This window comes from Salvia splendens, unplaced genomic scaffold (genome assembly GCF_004379255.2).
Source record: "Salvia splendens isolate huo1 unplaced genomic scaffold, SspV2 ctg141, whole genome shotgun sequence".
NCBI lineage: Eukaryota > Viridiplantae > Streptophyta > Magnoliopsida > Lamiales > Lamiaceae > Salvia > Salvia splendens.
In genome coordinates, this window is record NW_024598782.1 from 4042 (window position 1) to 25367 (window position 21326).

At 34.9% G+C, this 21326-nt stretch overlaps 1 protein-coding gene and 1 long non-coding RNA gene across 2 annotated transcripts; both read left to right on the forward strand.

Annotated features, from left to right (window-relative positions):
- Positions 1-12868: 12868 nt before the first annotated feature.
- On the forward strand, positions 12869-15050 carry LOC121789104. Its single transcript, XR_006047978.1, has 2 exons — positions 12869-14542; positions 14610-15050. It is a non-coding gene; the product is annotated as an uncharacterized LOC121789104 (long non-coding RNA).
- Positions 15051-19444: 4394 nt separating this feature from the next.
- Positions 19445-20587, forward strand: LOC121789105 (ubiquitin carboxyl-terminal hydrolase 26-like). Its single transcript, XM_042187626.1, has 2 exons — positions 19445-19749; positions 20134-20587. The coding sequence occupies exons 1-2, from the start codon at positions 19664-19666 to the stop codon at positions 20585-20587; spliced, it is 540 nt and encodes a 179-aa protein (XP_042043560.1). The 5' UTR covers positions 19445-19663.
- The last annotated feature ends 739 nt before the right edge of the window (positions 20588-21326 follow it).

Here is a 21326-nt window from a genome sequence, read left to right on the forward strand (position 1 = left end):
GCCGTATAACCAATTAATTTAATGATTAAAAATAGTGTAAAGGGATAAATTGGAACTCAATATTGTAGTTGGTTATGGTAATTCCTTAATTTACGTTGAAGAATATCTGCACGGTTATTCTTATCTACAATATGCTCCAGACGTTAATTCATCCAATCTTCCTTCGCCGCAATTGATTTTGCTCATCACTGTTTGGAATTTTCGGATATCCATTCACGCGTCGTCGTCGTTAATTTTGTTTGTTGAAGGTGTCGTAGAGATCGGTGTTCTGTCAATTATGGAAGAAGGTCATTAAGATACGTCTTCCTTTTGTTTATGTATCCATTGTGTTAATATCAATTAAGTTATGTCCGATTAGTCGCTCGTTCTTGAGTACATCCGATTACTCTGATAAAACGATACTTGTGTATTTATCGATTTGGTATAAACATTGCGCCCAATGCTTAGTAGTTGTTCTAGACGATTCGTTTAATGGTGTAGGTTTGCAATTCTGGGCGATAGGTGTGTAACATAGAGTGTGAAACGTAACCAATATGGAGGACCGCGTGTATGAATCAATTTTTGAGGGTGTAGATATAGACGTGGTTAGGCTAGAAGATTAACAACATACGAATAATGCACCATATAGTAAGGAATAATGGATATTATTGAATATATAATGATCAAGATGTGAAATGCAATGCATACGTTAAAGATGTACACCGTGTTTCATTTTTTGGCACACACTTCTTGTTTCTCCTAAGGGTTTAATAAGTTTATGGGATAGGGTTTAATAAGTGTATGGGATAGGGTTTAGTACGATGACAGTAATAATGAATTGTAATAAGCAGCGAATAATGCACCAAGTGTAAACGAGTAATGGATATAATGCAATACATACGAACAAGATGTACCGTGTTACGATGTTGACACATGTTTCTTGTTTCCCCCAAGGGTTTAATAAGATTAGGGGCAAGGCTATAGTACGTACACATTAATTGCAAAATGTAAACCGATTCGAATAATGCACCAATTTGTTACCAATAATGGATATTAATGACAGTATAATGCAAACTATGTGAATTGCAATGCATATGAATAAGATGTACCGTGGTACGATGTTTGGCACACATTTCTTGTGTTCCCCCAAGGGTTTAATAAGACTAGGGGCTAGGGTATAGTACGTACACAATAATGATAATGTTTCTAAAAAGCGCTTGTTTGTTCTTGTATGCATTCGCTGATATATTTGATATATTTGCAACAGTAGATGTGCAGTCTATTGCAACCGTTCGTCGACGATTTTCGGGTGTGCCTCGTTTGTGTTTGTTATTAATTGAACAATGGAAGAAGGTACATATCGTTTATGTTCCAACACTGTGTTCGTCGCTTGAAGTTCGTCGCCGGATTTAGTTTTTAAAACAGATGTACATAATTTACATATTGTGTAGTATAATGCGTAGTTTAGTTTCTGTAATGCATTATTTGTGATATGTAATGAACATTTATCCTGGCCCGTTTAATTTAAGTTGTGTCGTGTTTCGATGTTTGGCACATGTTTCTTGTTTTCCCTAAGGGTTTAACAAGCCTAGGGGCTAGGGTGTAGTATGTTCTAAGTCTAAAAAATGTTGTCCAAATACACGAGCTGCAGTAATTCGTCTGGGGTTGCACATGCATAGCGCGTAGTTTTTTTTTAAAACAGATGTACATAATTTACATATTGTGTAGTTTAGTTTTTGTAATGCATTAATTGTGATATGTAATGAACATTTATCCTGACCCGTTTAATTTAAGTTGTGTCGTGTTTCGATGTTAGGCGCACGTTTCTTATTTTCCCTAAGGGTTTAACAAGCCTAGGGGCTAGGGTGTAGTATGTTCTAAGTCTAAAAAATGTTGTCCAAATACACGAGCTGCAGTAATTCATCTGGGGTTGCACATGCATAGCGCGTAGTTTTTTTTTAAAACAGATGTACATAATTTACATATTGTGTAGTTTAGTTTCTGTAATGCATTATTTGTGATATGTAATGAACATTTATCCTGACCCGTTTAATTTAAGTTGTGTCGTGTTTCGATGTTTGGCGCACGTTTCTTGTTTTCCCTAAGGGTTTAACAAGCCTTGGGGCTAGGGTGTAGTATGTTCTAAGTCTACAAAACGTTGTCCAAATACACGAGCTGCAGTAATTCGTCTGGGGTTGCACATGCAAAGCGCGTAGTTTTTTTTTTTAAAACAGATGTACATAATTTACATATTGTGTAGTATAATACGTAGTTTAGTTTCTGTAATGCATTATTTGTGATATGTAATGAACATTTATCCTGGCCCGTTTAATTTAAGTTGTGTCGTGTTTCGATGTTTGGCGCACATTTCTTGTTTTCCCTAAGGGTTTAACAAGCCTAGGGGTTAAGGTGTAGTATGTTCTAAGTCTATAAAACGTTGTCCAAATACACGAGCTGCAGTAATTCTTCTTGGGTTGCACATGCATAGCGCGTAGGTATTTTTTAAAACAGATACATAATGTACATTTTTGTGTAGTATAATGCGCAGTTTAGTTTCTGTAATGCATTATTTGTGATATGTAATGAACATTTATCCTGACCCGTTTAATTTAAGTTGTGCCGTATTTCGATGTTTGGCGCACGTTTCTTGTTTTCTCTAAGGGTTTAACAAGCCTAGGGGCAAGGGTGTAGTATGTACACATTAATAACAACGTTAACAAAGACCGCTTGTTTGAGTTATAAAACTAGTGTTTTGTTATAATCGCGGCTATGGACTATTTTTAATTGATTTACATAATGTACATATTATAAATAATAATGGTTGTCTTAGGTTCATAATGCAATGTTGTAATCAAATAATGCACTTATCTATCTACTGATGAATTTATATCCACTTTTAATATAACATGCATCCAAGAATTCTGGCGCAACGTTTGAGTAAAATAATGCACTTATTTGATTAAATAATGCAGCTCATTGATAGGTCGTATTACTTACAACATTTTAAATAATGATAATTTCTCGGTAAATAATGCAACGTTTTAGTCAAATAATGCACTTATCTGTCTACTGATGAATTTATATCCACTTTTAATATACCATGCATCCCTGAACATAAATAATGTACATGTTTGTTTGACTGATGCCCACAATGGTAGTTAACTACTTTAATATACCAATTACCAAAAGTACTTAAGAAAAAATATAAAAACACACGCATGGTAATTAATATTAAACCAATTCACTCATATACACCATACTTCCTATAATGCATAATATATTGCAAATAATGACAATTTAATTACACATAATGCAGAGCTAAAAAACGTAATGCACAATGTATATTGCTGAATAATGATAATTTCTCGAAGAATAATGAAAGGTTTAATTCAAATAATGCACATTTCCATATCCCTTAGCTACATCCAATTTTGACAAACAATGTATCACAGAACATAAATATTGCAAAGTCACGGCTAATCTCTGAAGTGCAAAAGTACCAAAACTATCCATAAACTATTCCGACGGGGTCCGTCGACAGTACCGTCGATCACCCTTTCGTCCTTTAGTCTGTGTCTGCTCACCATCATCTCCAGACGTAATAGAGCCTCCCACGGACAACCTATCCCTAAAATTTTTCTCCAGCGCAACGGGAATAACGCCGTCCACGATATCGTCTATGTATAATCTAAGCTGCTTCTCTGATATGGAACAAACAAAATAATACATCAGAAAATTATCAATTAATCAGAATACATAATGCTATTAGCTTTTTAAGGATTAATGCATATATCATATCAAATAATGCATAAATCATACGAAATTATGAATTAAAAATGACTCATAATGCATCGGACAAGGCAAGTAATGCACATTTGATACATACACTACCTGTTTCACAATGTAAGTACAGATACAAATTACCTTTGATCATGTTTAATTTACTTCACTTAATGTAAATATCATGGTACATAATGCAATGTCTAAACCCAAAAATTCACATGTATTACATACAAAGGTTATTAACCCATATAAAGAATACCACTCGAAATGTACAATATACTCCAACAAATGCATAATTACAGATCCATACCGCACTGCCCACACCAAATAATAAACATATTTAATCTTGACTGAGTTGCTTAACCAACACAGTCAGTACCCTTATTAATGCATAATATACTCAACATAATGCATAAATCATTGTATATAATGCACAGTCTAAACTAAGTAATGCACATATATAATCTTTCCTGTGATTAGTCACTAAAACACACAATACCCTACATATTACATAATTTACTGGACATAATGACAATTTAAATATATACATAATGCACTACGCAAACCAAATAATATATACATGTACTCTTGACTGAGTTGCATAAACAATACACACAATACCCCTAAAATGCATGATATACTACAGATTATGACAAAAAACATGTTCATAATGCACTTCATAAACAAAATAATGCACATACAAATCAACATAATGCATATAAAATTCATTCAGGAACCACTTTTTCGCACAACAACAACAAATCCTAGTACATTAATCAAATTTTTTTCCAATAATGCAACCAAGTGCATCTGCAATGCGGTTTTAATATGGCCTAATGCGCACTAAACAGACATGCAATTACCCTTCCACACACTCAACACATGATTTTGAATTGCACAATTAGCGACACAAATATACCTGAAGCTTGTGAAGGTTGGGAGCGCGGACGACCTCGTTTAGGCATTTTAAATCTGTCAAAACAAACAGATATAAGATAGCAGAATCCACGATTTTAAACCGAATACTCTACAGATACAGATAACACATGGATTTTTCAAGTTATTATTCTGAATTTCAAAATACACGACATAGTGAAAGTTCCAATTTTTACTTTTCGTATCTACAAAATCTTGAATACGATAGAAAGCCCTTTCCGAACATACCTGGGCGATTTGATGGATACAAAAGGGGAGTTCGTTGCGGTTTGGCTTCGCCTTTAGCACCGGTGGAGGTGGGAGACGAGATCTTGGACGATTGATGTCAAGATTTTTGTGGTCTCACTATGAGAGCAAAACGGCGGCCTACACTAGGGTTTCGATAAGGTAGCGAGTGGAGGGAGTGGAGGGAGTGGAGAGAGTGGAGAGGAAATACAGAGTATTGAATGTGTGAGAATGAACCGTCTCCTGATTTGAAATCTCCAAATCTCCCAAATTTCAGAACTACCAAAATTATGGTGGTTCATTTTTCGGTCTTTGTCCATAATACCCTCATAATGCATTAAGATAACCACTATAATGCAACGCGGAGATTAAAATGAGGCGTCAATCTGGACCGTTTATTAAGATAATCTAACGACTCATATTAAGAAGAAGAAATGATCTTATGGATGAATAGGAGAATAATGCCCCTATATATATATATATATATATATATATATATATAGGGTTTTGATTCATGCAAAACCATTCTTAATACAAAAATGCAGAACCAAGCATACAAAAGTCATTTTTAGGTCATTGTAAGCTTATTTTTACGTCATTATAGTAAGGATGACATGAAATGATCTTAACATGACCTCAAACCCAAAGTTTATAATATGACCTAAAACTGCTTTACAATGACCCTCCGTGTTTTTGTTTAATTATTGACCATTGGATTGTCAAATCTCATGGTCAGGATTTGGTCTGGATTTTGTATTGAGATCAAGTTTTGTATTGATCATTTTCCTATATATATATATATATATATATGGTCATGATAATCTACAAACTCTCTATAATACAAACTTTAATCCTACTCACTTAATACAATTAATCAACGGTTAATATATGATATTTTTCTAATGTCAACATTTCCTACATTGACATATGAATCTCATTGACATTGACATTCCCCCAGTGACAGAATTTGTATTAGGCGTTGACATTGACATTCCCCCCAGTGACAGAATTTGTATTAGACGTTGACATTGACATATGAATCTCATTGCTAACCGTTGATTACTTACAATGAGTGTAGGATTAAAGTTTGTAGTTTGTATTATAGATAGGGGTTTGTATTTGATCTCATATATATATATATATATATATATATATATATATATATATATATATATATGAGGTGTGATCAAATACAAACTCTCTATAATACAAACTATACAAACTGATGTCAACGGAGTGTACAAATTCTGTCAACGGGGGCTGATGTCAACAGAGTGTACAAATTAGGTCAACGAGGGTGTACAAATTTTGATTATTCGATGTCAACGGAGTGAACGGATTTGTAGGAAATGTTGACATTAGAAAAATCTCTTATAGTAACCGTTGATTAATTATATTAAGTGAGTAGAATTAAAGTTTGTATAGTTTGTATTATAGAGGGTTTGTAGTTTATCACACCCCTATATATATTATAGTTAAAGAATATGCTTGATATTTCTGTGACGTGAAATTAAAGGTGAAATTTATATACACTGAGTTGTGGCTCATATAAACCACTAATATTTTTCAGGCAAAGATATCGCTGATGTTTTGGTTGATATGAGTTTTAGAAACTCCACGTGTTATCAGGGTTGGTGGCTGACGCATTATATCTACCTTCTCTTCCTCGTCATTTTGCATGTAGACCAATGTATAACATATAGAGTGGTGAGAGAGTCTCAATACAGTTCAAAATGTTTTGAAATATGTAACAGATAAATGTTGAATTCTGAGTTTATCTTATATTGGTGTTTTACGAATTTTACATGTAGGTTATTTGCTTAAAAATTTCATATTTATATAATTATAAGAATATACGACAAAAGGGTAGGTCGGGTGTGACAAGTTTGTTTTCATTTTTTTCTTTATTTTGTTTAATAGAATTATTTTTATTACTATGAAATATATTTTCACTTACAAATTTAAAATACCAACTCTCCGATCCCAATAATTGTCCGCTTTGATTTCAGCAGAAGTTTTATGAAATGTAAAAGGAAAGTAGATTGAAAAGGTTAGTGAAATATGTGTCTCATTCATATATATAGTTTTATACTCCCTCCGTCCCACAATAATTGTCAATTTTTTCCATTTCGGCCCGTCCCACAATAATTGTCATACTTCATTTTTACCATAAATGGTAAGTAGGTCCCACATTCCACTAACTCATTTCACTCATATTTTATTATTAAACCAATATAAAAAAGTGGTCTCACATTCCACTAACTTTTCCACCCAACTTTCCTTTACATTTATTAAAACCCGTGTCCACAATAAGAGTGACAATTATTGTGGGACGGAGGGAGTAACAAAATGAGAGTGGAATGAGTTAGCGGAATGTAGTTAATACTTACCATTTATGGTAAAAAGTGAAAATGGACAATTAATGGAGGATGGATGGAGTATTAAACTTAGTTGAATTCATAAATTAAAATACGGGGAGAGCAAATGAATGCTGATTTATTCTTTTTATTTTACTTCATTCGCCCATGAAAAATAGTCTCATTTACCATTTGTCCAAAAAAAACAATCACATTTCTTAAGATTGAAAGTTTCTCTCTCATACATTTCTCACTTTTTGCTCCCCTCTCTCTTACTTTACCTACCTTTTCTCCCTATCTCTCTTACTTTTTCCACTTTTTTCACCTCTTCTCTCTTAGTTTATCAATTTCTCATTAAAACTCGTGCTGTCAATAAATGAGAATATTTTTTTTGGACGAGAGTTTAATATTTTATGAAATCAAATATAATGTTTTTTAAATAAATAAAAAAATTTAAACAAAAACGTATAATATGATAGTTAGAATCAGTTTGTTAAAAGTATTTAATTTATGAATTAATTTTGACAAAGTATTTAATTAAGTGATGTTTCTGTGATATATGCGTATGGTGATCTATTTTGTTCACATCAGTGAAGTAAAAACATGCTTAGAGTGATGTGTTCCACGGTTAAGTGATGTTTCTGTGATATTTTCTTATAGTGATCTATTTTGTTCATGTCAGTGAAGTAAAAACATGCTTAGAGTGATGTTTTCCACGGTTAGAGTGATGTTTCTGTTATATATGCGTATAGTGATCTATTTTGTTCACATCAATGAAGTAAAAACATGCTTAGAGTGATGTTTTCCACGGTTAGAGTGATGCTTCTGTGATATTTTCTTATAGTGATCTATTTTGTTCATATCAGTGAAGTAAAAACATGCTTAGAGTGATGTTTCTGTGATATTTTCGTATAGTGATCTATTTTGTTCACATCAGTGGGATTCATCATTGGGAATGAGCCTCCCGCGACGGTGGTTGGCTCTATTACGGCGGTTGTGGCCCTCTACTTCCCTTCTCTTCCTCTTCTTCTTGATGGACCCCACCTCCTTGAGCATTAGATTGCTCGTCCCCCTCTTGATAATTCTCAATAGCAATGTTTCTTTTCCTAAATTCCTCAGGAATAGAAGTCACTTCGATCTGCGGTGGGCTTGTTATTTATGGTCATGTTAGTTATGGTCCTTTTCCTCTGTAATTTATTCCATTAAAGTCTCCAACGATTAACTTTTTGTGTATACCAAGTAATTTCATATTTTATGGTCATGTTTGTTTGGAGAGATTTTAATCTAAAAATGTAACTTGATTCTTGAAGTATAAATCGTGTCTAGAAACGTAATTTGTGTTGAGAGTTTTACAAAACATGAACAAATCGGATATACTGAAAGGCGTGAGAACACTTTCAGATCAAATCAATTTGGTGGTTCAATCAATATTTGATCGGATACAATTCAGGTTTATCGAAAAATTCGTATGTTGATTCTGATCACTACTTAGAACCGAGAATTGATCAAATATAGGAGGTTGAAGCGAAACATCGCGTCATTTCACGAAAAGTTGTGTCTCTTCGTTTTGGGTAACCGAATTTAACCGATTTTCAAAGGGTTTCTAAAATTGCAAAATAGTCCTTCAATTATTGGAAATTACATTTCCGGATGAAGATTTTTTGTACAACAACTTTAATGGAAATAAAAAATTTCCAAGCTGACCCCAGCCAGGGGCTCTGCCCCTTGGACCCCGCTACTCAGGGGCGCTGCCCCCGAACTCCCGTCTAGTCATAACGAATTCAAATAAGTGTACACTCCGCACTTCCTACTTATTTGATGTCTCATTATGAGCACTTTGATCAATCAAGTTAATCCAATTACACTAAAATATCCAACAATTTGCCTATCAAATGAGTACATTATATATTTGAAAAATTACATAACGTAATTTGCCTATCAAATGAGTACATTATATATTTGAAAAATTACATATGATAGGTTAGGTCTGCAGAAGCATTAGAGAGATTCAAATCTACAACTTTTTGCCTCAAGAATGCCCACTCTACAACTACCATGCATATGTAAAGATGCATTCGACCAATTCAATACATACCTAATACTTCATTCGTCCCAACTAAGTTGAGTTATAACTTTTGGGAACGAATATTAAGAAATTATGTTAAAAAGTGGGAGAGATAATGAGAGTAATGTATTTGATGAAATAAAGTAAGAGTAATTGGATGTTTTGTTTTTGTCAAAAAAGTAAATGACTCAACTTCATTGAGACATCCCAAAAATGATTATGACTCAACTTAGTTGGGGCGGAGGGAGTATGATAAAGGATCCAATCGTTATCGAGCTGGTTGCCGATGAGCAACTAGTGCAGGGGAGGAGGACGACCCACAAGGGACGGTGGTTTGTAGGGTTTTGAAACAAAGAAGTGCTTGAAATCATTTTGGAATCACGAGTCTGGAATTTTAAAGATTGTGAGCTTATAAGAAAGATATTAAAATAGTTTCAAGAAGAAAATTGAGAATACTTTGAAGTTGGAACACAAATTACTTTTAAACTTGAAACTAAGTTGACTCCTACGTAGATAGCATAACACTCGGAAAGAAATAAAAGACTCGGTAAAACTTTATCTGACCTGATCTAGAATAACTAAATTCAAAACATAATAATCTAGGTCAAAGTGGAAAACAACAAATGCCACAAGCCCACAAGCTACGACGACTTAGACAAACAAACTAAATAAATTGAAGCGCCTACTATAATGAACTAACCCTTAACTAGTTTATGTAAGCAACAAAAGAAAACAAATATCAACATGGAACTAACCTAATTATGAAGCTTAATCTGAAAATGAACTAACCTTAACTCCAAAAATTGAAGGCACAAGACTAACTAGCTGTCAAGTGTTAATAAAGAAATTAAACTCGAATATTTGAGAAAATAAAACTTGCATTAAATTAACAATCTCAATTCAACTACTTATTTGGTTGGACGAGGAAACTAAACACTAACAACAATTGTAAGCTACTAATATACTTACATTTTGCATGGTTTTAGAGAGGTAGTCTTGCATGATTTTGATCGTATTTTGTCTATTATTTGGCGTAATTATGACTACTTTTCTATTATATTGGTATTTGACCATTTTGTGAAGAATGTGTAAAAAAAAGTTTCAAAATAGGTATTAAAAGGTGAAAGGGAGGCTCCAGGGTCGAAATTGAAGTAAACGTTATACACAGTCAGTGAGTCGTCGGGTTCTCACCATAAGCGAATCCAATTATCAGCTTGAATTGTCTAGGAAAACGCAAAACAAAGTTGGCGAGTCTCTGACTTCGTATGAAAGACCAACCCGAAAATTCCCCGGAAATAAAGGGAAATGTCAAACAAGACCGGTGAGTTGCCAACTCTGCCAGTTTTAGGAACCCGGCGACTTGCCGGGAATGACCGCCTCTGCGCACTAAAATTCATCCCTAAGTATAAAAAGGCCCTGGCACGCTTCCCAACACTCATTTGGAAGCCTACACACCCCAAAATGAACTTTTTCACCTTGGAAAGAAATGAAGAACGAACACGCAACAAGTATTCATCGCAAGATTGAAGACGAAGCTTCCACTCCGATTATCCTACTTCTAGGATTTCTTATTTTAGTCTATTTATTTCTAAACAATGTCTTTGAATATGTCTATGGATTTTGTTACGAACGTGATTAGCTGATTTCCTTTTGTGGAATTATTGGTGAAGATGCTCTAATTTCATACTCCATCCGTCCACCAATAAAAGGCCAAGTTTGGTCAGACAAGAATTCTAAGAAATTTGGTAGAATGTGGTGGAAAAGGTTTAGTGGAAAGTGAGTCCTACTCTTATATATTACTCCCTCCGTCCCACTTTAGGAGTCCCGGTTTATTATTTTTGGGTGTCCCACTTTAGGAGTCTCAGTTGAAAATTTCCATAAATGGTATTAGGCCCCACATTCCACTAACTTTTTTCCACTCACATTTTATTATAAAACTAATACTATAAAAAAGTAGGACCTACATTCCATTATCTTTTTTCACCAATTTTTCTTTACATTTCTTATAACTCGTGCCGAACTCAAATGGGATTCCTAAAGTGGGACGGAGGGAGTAGTTTTTTAGTGAAATGAAAGTGAAATAAAGTTAGTGAACGTGGAGTGGATTACCAAAAGTAGTAAAAAAATAAATGAGACATTTGTTAGTGGGCAGATGAAAATGGTAAAATTGGACTATTATTGGTGGATGAAGGAAATAATTTTCATGCAGTGAATTCTTTCACCCTAAACCCTGAATTCTTCAGTGCTTTGCTCTTACAGTTGTTTGAATTATTTCTTGTCCTTTCTCTGTTCAATTGATTAACTACCTCTTGAGTGTATTAGGATTAATTAAATTAATCAAGAGATGAAATAATTAATTTGAACTATGAATAATTCTTTCTTTATTTAATAACACTATGGAGAGTTGAGTTTTTATGTGACCTCTTTGGTTTTAATGTTTTTTGGGAATTAGATGTTAGGCCTTTAAAGAACAAGACTTTATCCTAACTTCTAATCTATGGATTTTGCACCTCGGGGTGAGTTTTAATCTAATTTAGTGGCCGTTCTAAGAGCATCTCCAATGGCGGCGGCGTCACCGGCACGCCGATTTTTCGCGGACGCCGGTGCTGACGCCGAACCATTGCGAGCGGCGTTGGCGAAATCGGCGTGCTCACGCCGATCCTCACGGCGCCATTGTAGGCCCCGGATCGGCGTCAGATTTTTAATTTTTTTTTTAATTTTTCGAAACACTATATATACGCGCTTTGGACATCATTTTCGGGGCTAGGCGACGACGGCGGCGAGGAGTGATTTTTTATGTAATTTTTTTATTGTACTTTTTAATTTTTGTACTTTTTTTACATTAATGTACTTTTTTTAAAATTATTGTACTTTTTTAAATTTTAATAGTATTATTCAATTTTCCTGTATTTGTCTCGTAAATTCAATTTCGTATGTTGCTAGATTGTAAATTAAATTACATAATTGTTATTAGTGATGTGGATAGGATATGGGAGGGCTATTGCATGTCCAGTTGCTTGTCCAGTTGCATGTCCAGATGATGTGGCAGGAGGATTTTAGTGCTGATGATGTGGCAATGGCAAGGCTATGCTCTAACAACTCTAGTGATACGAAAAGACAAGGGGAATTAGTTGCCTTGAAGTTGTTCATTGATCCTAGGATTCTACATTCTTTTATATTGTCTTTTTAAAGCATATATACTTGTTCTTGTTTTATTTGATGTTTTAATTGTTTTTAATTTAATTTAATTGAATTAGTAGTTTTTAAAAAAAACTCAATTTAATTTTCTAGATAGTAGTTGAGGTTGATTCGTGGTACTTAAGTTGACTGATTGAGGAATACGATACTCTTACTTGCCATTGTTGCATTAGCCTCACAACTAATGCACGCTTGTGAGATAGCTTTAGTAGTAAAATAAAAGCGAGCCAACTACCACTCAAAAATTCATACACAATCTGATAATATCGATACACACAACCTCGACAATAAATATTTTTAAATGAAGACATGGACTGGTCAAACACGTAAATGGAAATGAACTTAACGCTTTTAATTTGCTAACTTGTCGTTAACCACGAAAACAGAGGACGGAGATTAAGAAAAGACAAAGCCAAGTTGGAGTTATAGGTTTTATCAAAAACTTCGATGAAGGAAATAATAAATGAGAAAATATTTTTTAAAATACTAAGAATGATTACTTTTCCAGTTTCATTAAAAATCAAACAAACACTGGAATTTAAAAATTTAAGGAATCAGATTACTTTCCCAAAATAAACATGGCCAATGTGATATAGAGATAAACACTAGCCAGACGTAATATAACCCAATGAAGAATGAAGAAATTAAACAGAAATAAACTGAAACGAAAATACAAATTAGAAACAATAAATCGTAGATGTAATTTGTAAGCCGAGTCGAGGAGTCCTCTTTCTGCAAGACGAGATACGCCCTGGTAGTGCTCTCGGATTGACGTGTCGTCTCCAAATATAAAACGACTTCGTCTTATTCATTGCAGCACCGCAAACGGAACAAGCTCCGGTGAACCGGATGATAGTAAGGGCAGAGCTTCGACGGAAGACTATGCAGAGAGAGAGCGCTTTGCAATGCTATGCTTAGTGTAGTGTGAGGTATACAATGCATGGAGTGACTGCCTATTTATAGGCCAAGTCCCCTCATTGGGTGATGATGGAGTCAACAACCATTATGTGTGTCATGATGGCTCGACTGTAACCGTCGGGGGTTACAAGCAGTTACGGAAGCTGAAGAGACATCATGCATCTCGACACGCTACACGACGGGATTCATCGTGGACCTTTTGGCACACGATGCACTGGGGTCCATCGGGAATCTTTTGTCACCGGCTATGCGTTGGGGTCCATCGTGGACCGATTTTGACCCGCTATGTGTCGGGGTCCATCGTGGACCTTTTAGCACCCGTTGTGCATCTGGGTCTAACGTGGACCTTTTAGCACCCGCTATGTGTCAGGTCCTTCATGGACCCTTTGACACATGACACATGGTACACGACACGGTTAACTGAGCACGGGTCACAGGACATGGTGCACAGAGGCGGCTCGCGGCGAGGCAGCGTGCGCATGTGGGCTCTACCGCCCATCTTAGTCCACGATAATTATTACACGTAATAATTAATCTTATTAAATACATGTTTAATAAGGTTCTCCCCACCAATGTGGGATAATTAACTCTTTTAATTAATCCATTTGTTTGATCTCATAGCTCCTTTATAACTCACAATTGTGACAAACTTTAATTCATGATTTCTCATTCGTCGGGGAATCGATTTAGAGAAAATGAATATACCACGCTCATCTATTCAGAAATATATCTCCCACTTTTTAAAAGGCCCAAATCCTAAAACTAAAAGTAGCCCAAGCCCAAGACTTCCAACAATTAAATCAAAAAAAAAGAGAGAGAACAAACCAACTAAAATAAAATACTCCCAGATCACTAATACGTCTTCTTCCATCCCCAATGACTACTCCCTCTCTCTCAATTTCTTCCCCCACAGTGACTAACACCCAAATTGTGATGCCTCCTCTCCTCTCTCTCTCAACTCTTGCTCGCTGCCGGCGATTGGTACCATCGCAGCTCCACCGTGAGACGCCGGCGTGCAGCGATTCCTCCCCACCGCCGTTTCTGCCTCCGTCCGTCCAGCCGTCGCGCTCCAACACAACAGGTACGTTCCCCTCCCCTTTCTAATCTTTAATTCATACTTTTATTCATCAAATTTATTCAAATTCAAGGCTGTTAGAAAGGATCGGGAGTCGATTTTGTTCAAAGGGGCTAAAGCACTTCAACAACAGGAATTAAAGATTGGGACTTTCACATTCATGTGTTATCAAAAGGATTTCCAAACGTGTGAACTATTGAATGGTATGCCGTGAAATTCAGAAGGTAGAGAGTTCAGAATTTGGGGAATTATACCTTTCGGAGAACAGGATTTGCCAACAAACAGGGAAATTGAAATCACGATCCTCTCGGTTTCAAACTTGTTGGAAGGAAGAAACTGCAGTGGCTTCCCTCTCGGTTTTCTCTCTATTCCTTTTTCGGAATTTCTCTGGGATTACTGTGAAGCTTGTGGAATATATCTCTACTTAGAAAGATTTGGCTTAAGACTATCTCCATCTGTGACACTTACCCAACCCAACCTCAATCAACTTTTTAATAAAATATTCATTTCTCTATCCTCCACATACACAACTCTCCCTCAATTCAACCCCATCAACATTTTTGCTTCCATCAGTAACCCCAACCCAATTAAATATTTTCTTTTTCATATATTTTATATTAATATTTTAATTTATAATTAATTTAGATATATTAAATAATGTCTAACAATTATAATAAAAAAATTTATGATTCAAATTTAAAACATAAAATATTAGATATTCAAATAATTAAAGCACAATATAATAACAAATTACCCACATTAAAAAATACAAGGCGATAATAGAAATAAACAAACCAAAATACAAATGAAGAGTGGAAAAAAAGCTAACTTAAACAAGATAAACATTAGTACATATTTAATTGTTTGTGCCAAATTTAATCCAAATGTGCTCAATCAAATCTTCTCGAAGAGCAATATGAGCTTCTCTATTGCGGAGTTGAGCTCGATTAGTCATATATGATGACAAGCTCCCGATCCGTTGAGTGGAATAGCGAAAGGCTTCAACATTTTCTTCATGTACTCTTGTATGCGTATCTTGAATAAACTCAGTGGCATCATAATAATTTTGATATTTATCACGTTCATCTTCTACTATCATATTATGCATGATGATACAAGCCATCATAATTTTTCCCATCAAAATCTTATCCCATACAAGACACGGCATTCGCAAAAATGCAAAACGTGCTTGTAGGACTCCAAATGCTCGCTCAACATCTTTTCTAATAGACTCTTGGTGTTGAGCAAACAACTTATGCTTTTGAGTTTGTGGAGAAGTGATTGACTTGACAAATTTAGCCCATGCAGGATATATGCCATCAGTAAGATAATACGCCCTATTATATTGATGACCATTCACTACGTAATTAACATATGGTGCTCGACCTTCTAAGACATCATCAAAAACAGGAGACCGATGGAGTACATTAATATCCAGTGACGGAAGCAGAAAATTAAGTAAGCCGGGGCTCAAATTTTGAAAAATAATGCTCCCTCCGTCCTCAAAGAATAAGCACTTTGGGTTCGGCGCGGGTTTTAATGTAAAATTTAGACCTAGTGATTCGGTCGGTTCGGTCCCGACAGAACCGATTAGTCAGTTAACCGACTCCCACTTTGGAGAATAGATCCTACCTCATTAGAAAAGAAAAGACTTTCCAAAATTAGAAAGTGCATATTTTTGTGGGACGGACTAAAAAGGAAAGAATACGTATTCTTGTGGGACGGAAGGAATAATATTTAAATATTAAAAATAATAATATTAAATTATTTAATTTTGCATATAACTGTTTTCGTAGTCCTATGTCACTATTTATATTTTCCGCATTAGATTCAACACTTGCAACATTAACTCTTTCATACTACAATTAGTTGAAACACTTATTTGAATCATTCCTTGATTTTTTAAAAAAATACCGATACACAACTACTACTAATAACAACAAGATTTCTTAGATAATATATTCACATATTAATAAATTTATTAACTAAAACTTGCACAATTCAAACAGTTTATACTATTTCTAAGCACTATAAAAATAATTTTATACTAATTCTAATTCCAATTCTGCCAAGCCCAAGTGCATCATTGGTTTTTATAGCCCAAAAATAAAAGCAGCCCAGCAATAAACGCAGCCCAAAATTAATAAGCCCAGCCCTTATCTTCTCCAACCTAGTTCCATTTTCAATTTCACAGATGCAGCGGCGCTTGAAGCTCTGGGGCGGAGACCGGTCGGAGAACAACCGTATTAGGGAAGGGTTGGAGTCTGGTGCCCGCCAAGCCCCCGCTGGCGCTTGGGCTTGGCCCTATGTGGTTCCGTCGCTGTTAATATCATTGCACGAACCTGGAGTCCCAAAGAATGCATGCCATATCCATAAGTCGTATGAAGCCACAACTTCCAAAATGATCGTTGGTTTACCACTTCTCCCTGTATATTGTCCAGCCCATGCGTTAGGACAATTCTTCCATTCCCAATGCATGTAGTCTATATTCCCAATCATGCCTGGAAAACCACGTTCATTTGCTACATATAGAAGGCTAGCCATATCTTGTTCAGTAGGTCTTCTAAGATATGTGGCACCAAAACATGAAATAACACCTTCAACGAAATGTATTAGAGAATCTCTCGTCACCGTTGAACTCATCCGCAAATATTCATCAACGACATCGGATGATGTCCCATACGCTAACACCCGCATAGCTCCGGTACATTTATGTGAATACTCAGGATTTGAAAATGATTGGGGATTCTGAAAAGGTGGTGCAAAATTTGGGAAATTTTGCGAACTTGGATATTCTGATGATTGTTGATAATTTTGGGAATTAAAATAGTTTGGGAAACAAGGGCGATAATTTGGATGATTTGGATCCATAAAACCAAATTTATCAAAACAATAATGAAAGGGCGATAATTTGGTTGCTTTTGTGATGAGTTCTACTTGTTAAGTGGGATATATAGAAAAGTGAAGCACAATGTAGTAGCAAATAATAAAAAATAAAAAATTAAAATAAAATAATAAAAAATAAAGTAGTTCACGTCATTTTGTGGAAGAGTGGCTCACATGATTTTTTTGGAAGAATAATTCACATGATATTTGAAAAGATATACAGAGATAGATGTAATAATCATTGAAATTTTTTTTAATAATTAATAAAACAATCAAAATTTAATGCAGTGCAAAATTTTCAAGATTGAAAATGTGATGTAGAATTATATTGTTATTGTGCAAATTTATTACAACATACATGTATTCCAATAATCAAGTAATAAAAATAAATCAATAATAAAAAGTGAAAAAATAAAAATAAAAAAGAAATCAATATTCAGCCAATAATATGAAGACATGTGGCATGTGCCCCTCACTTTTTCTAGTGGCAGCAGGCTGCTCTCGAGAGATGAGGGGCGATTGCCTGAAATTATTTTACAATTACTTTTATTTATACGTATTTTGTCTTTTATGTGTGACATTGTCTAGAATGTCACTGTTGGAGGTAGTCTAATTATATTCTTCTTTTTCAGGGTGGAGGAGAGAAATTTGAGGTAACTGATTTGAAAAGTGGGACAAGTGGCTTCAACTAAATAAAAGAATTGGGCTAGCAAAAGAATTATTTCCTAGGCCCATATGCAAATTCCTTTTCCATCGTCAATAAAACATGTTTTGTTCCTTGGTTTTTCATTCGCATCTTTCTTATTGGTTTATAAGTCGAGTCCTTCAAACGTATAAAGAACTTGGGCTTTAAAAAACACTGGTTGTACAAACGACGTCTTTAAGAATAAATAAAAAGGTAGAAAAAGTCGGGGTGTTACAATAATGATTTCTAATATTCTACGAATAGGATTGCGAGTCTAGCTTCTTACATAAAAAATAAAGCACAACTTCTAAAAAGAGAAGCTCACAAACTCTGCTAGACGATTTGGTTGAGCAATTGAATGTCTAGTTTTCATCTTATGTATGAGCACCAATTATGTATTTTCAATTTTGTATTTCAATTATTGTAATTTATGTTTTTTATTTGTTTGTCTTTATAATTATTAGTTTGTCATTTATTGTGTTTTTTAATAAATTTATTATGCAATAATAAATATTCATGTAATAATATTATTATTAAAAAAATAATATAAAAATAAATATATAATGGTGTGGTTGGGTGGTTATTGATAAATCATGAAAATAGTTAAGGTTGAGTTGGATGAATATTGATGATGTGGAAGATGATGTGGAGGAGATAGAAATGAATTAAATATTGAAGAAGTGGATGGTTTGGTTGGGTTGGATGATTGCTGATAAATATGGTCTTAACGCTTGTTCTGATGGTTGAGTTTATTTATCTTGTGAAAAACATATACTCCATCTGTCCCACAAGAATATGCAGTTTTTTTTAGTTCATCCTACAAGAATATGTCATTTCTAATTTTGAAAAGTCTGTTCTCTCTAATGAGGTGAGAGTGAGACTCAATACTCAATAACAATACTTTAATTACTTTTTCCCTCTGCCTCTCTTTTAATTTATCAATTTACAATAAAAACTCGTTTCAAATTCAAAGTGCATATTCTTAAAAAAAACGGAGGAATTATATAGTAAAACATACTACTAATGTTGGGGTTCCAATGGAAACCCCAGCCCCTCTGCCAATGTTTCGATTCATTCTTGATTGAGCACAACAAAATCTTAAGCTCGACATTTTTTTAAGATTTGGCATGCTTTGTCAACACGCAATTTAGTTCACAAAGTCGAAATTATTGTTTCGATTCTGGACATAAGTCATAATCTCGCTCCATGGTAAAAAAGGGAAATAAGAAGCAGAGAATTCCAAAAACGCATGACACGTATGCATAGACTAGCTGAGGTGGCGGCACCTGATCAAATGGAAAGCAAATCCACAAAAGAGAATCAATAATAAAAAATAAAAAAATAAAGAAAAGGAGAAGTCTACTCCCAAAACCTCTCTCGCTCCAAACCGATTCTCCGTATCCCGATCGCTACGAATTATTTCACCTCTTTCAATCGTGGCGGCATCTTTTCTGATCGGTTTCAATATCAAAAGTACTGTTTTGTAAATTTTGGAGGTTTTTTGGCTTTCAATTTTGAGTGATTTGTCTTTTAGGGTGGGAAAAAATAGGTCGAAGATGGGGAAACAACGACCAACGACTAGGAGTAAAAATAAGAGGAGTAGAGTAGACGACAATGCGGCCACCACCTCCGAAATCTTCAGGTTTCGTTTTGTATTTGTTTCGTAATTGTTATTGTGGTCTTTGAGGTTAACTTTCTCGTGCAATTAGCAATTTTGCTGTTACTATTAGTTGCAATGCAGGGTTTGTTTGAATGCTTACGCCTATTTGAAGGAATGTTATGATGGAAAAATTATCTAGCATCGATTTTGTTTCGTGTGATGTGGAAGATGGTCTTGTTTAGGTTTTAATTTAGCTTTTCTTGCTTCCTGTAGTTCTTCTGGATAGCTACTGTATTTGAATCTTTCGTACATAATGAATATAATTGAGAAATAATTTACTATATACTAATGCTATAAATGTACTGATGCTTAAATATTGTTAGTAACAAGTCTTCTGTTCTTGATCTTTTGATGTGGAATATATAGGAAGATACTTGCAAATGTGGAAGTCACAGAAGATGACATTAACCAGCTATACATGATATGGAAGCCAGTGTGTCATGGATGCCGAGTTAACTCCAAGGACAACCCTAATTGCTTCTGTGGCCTGATCCCACCGCCTAATGGAAGTCGAAAATCTGGATTGTGGCAGAAAACATCAGAAATTATCTATTCCCTTGGCCCCAACCCATCCATTGACCTTCGTGCATCCCCTGGAACGCCAGCAGGACTCACAAATCTTGGTGCTACGTGCTATGCCAACAGCATCCTGCAATGCCTGTACATGAATAAATCATTTAGACAAGGTGTTTTATCTCTTGATCCTGAAGTTTTAGAAGGGGAGCCTGTCCTCAATAACCTTGCAAGGCTTTTTGCCCAGCTACATTCAAGTAAGATGGCCTTCGTGGATTCAGCACCATTTATCGAACACTGGAACTAGATAACGGTGTTCAGCAAGATAGCCATGAGTTTTTGACGTTGCTGTTTTCTTTACTTGAGCGCTGTTTGAGCCGATCCAAAACCCCAAGGCCATAACCATTGTACATAACCTTTTCCGTGGAGGTGTCTCACATGTGACCAGGTAAGAGGTTTTTTGGTATATGTGCGCACATTGTGTACTCTCTCTCTTCTTCTCCTGATAATTTCATGTGCCTTCGGCTTGAAGGCTGAAGTTCTTTTAAAGAGTTTAAACCTGAAATGAAAAAGATATTTTGGTGGCCATAGTACTAAAGGTTTTAAATAGTCTTAATTTTAAAAAGCACCATTGACTTAGATTTATTGGTTAGAATGATAATCTTTAAAAGCATTTGTTGTTAATTGCCCACAAATCACTCATCATCTTTATCCAAGGGCTGGTTTTTTATTCTCTTGGCCACTATTCCTCAATTTTGTTGAGTATCTGTGTGCTATTGTTAAGTGTTATTAATTTATTCTAATGAACTTTGAAATTTCCATTGAGTAATGGTTTGTTGGATCCTACTTAACCATCTACACTGTTAATCTGAAATTCTAGTCATGTTTATTATATCAGATTTCTAACTTTTCCTGTATATATGAAACAAATGATCTTGCTTTCTTTTTTACTTGGAGCTAGGTGCTCAAAATGTGGAAATGAGTCTGAAGCTTCATCAAAAATTGAAGACTTTTATGAACTGGAGTTAAATGTCAAAGGTTTGAAA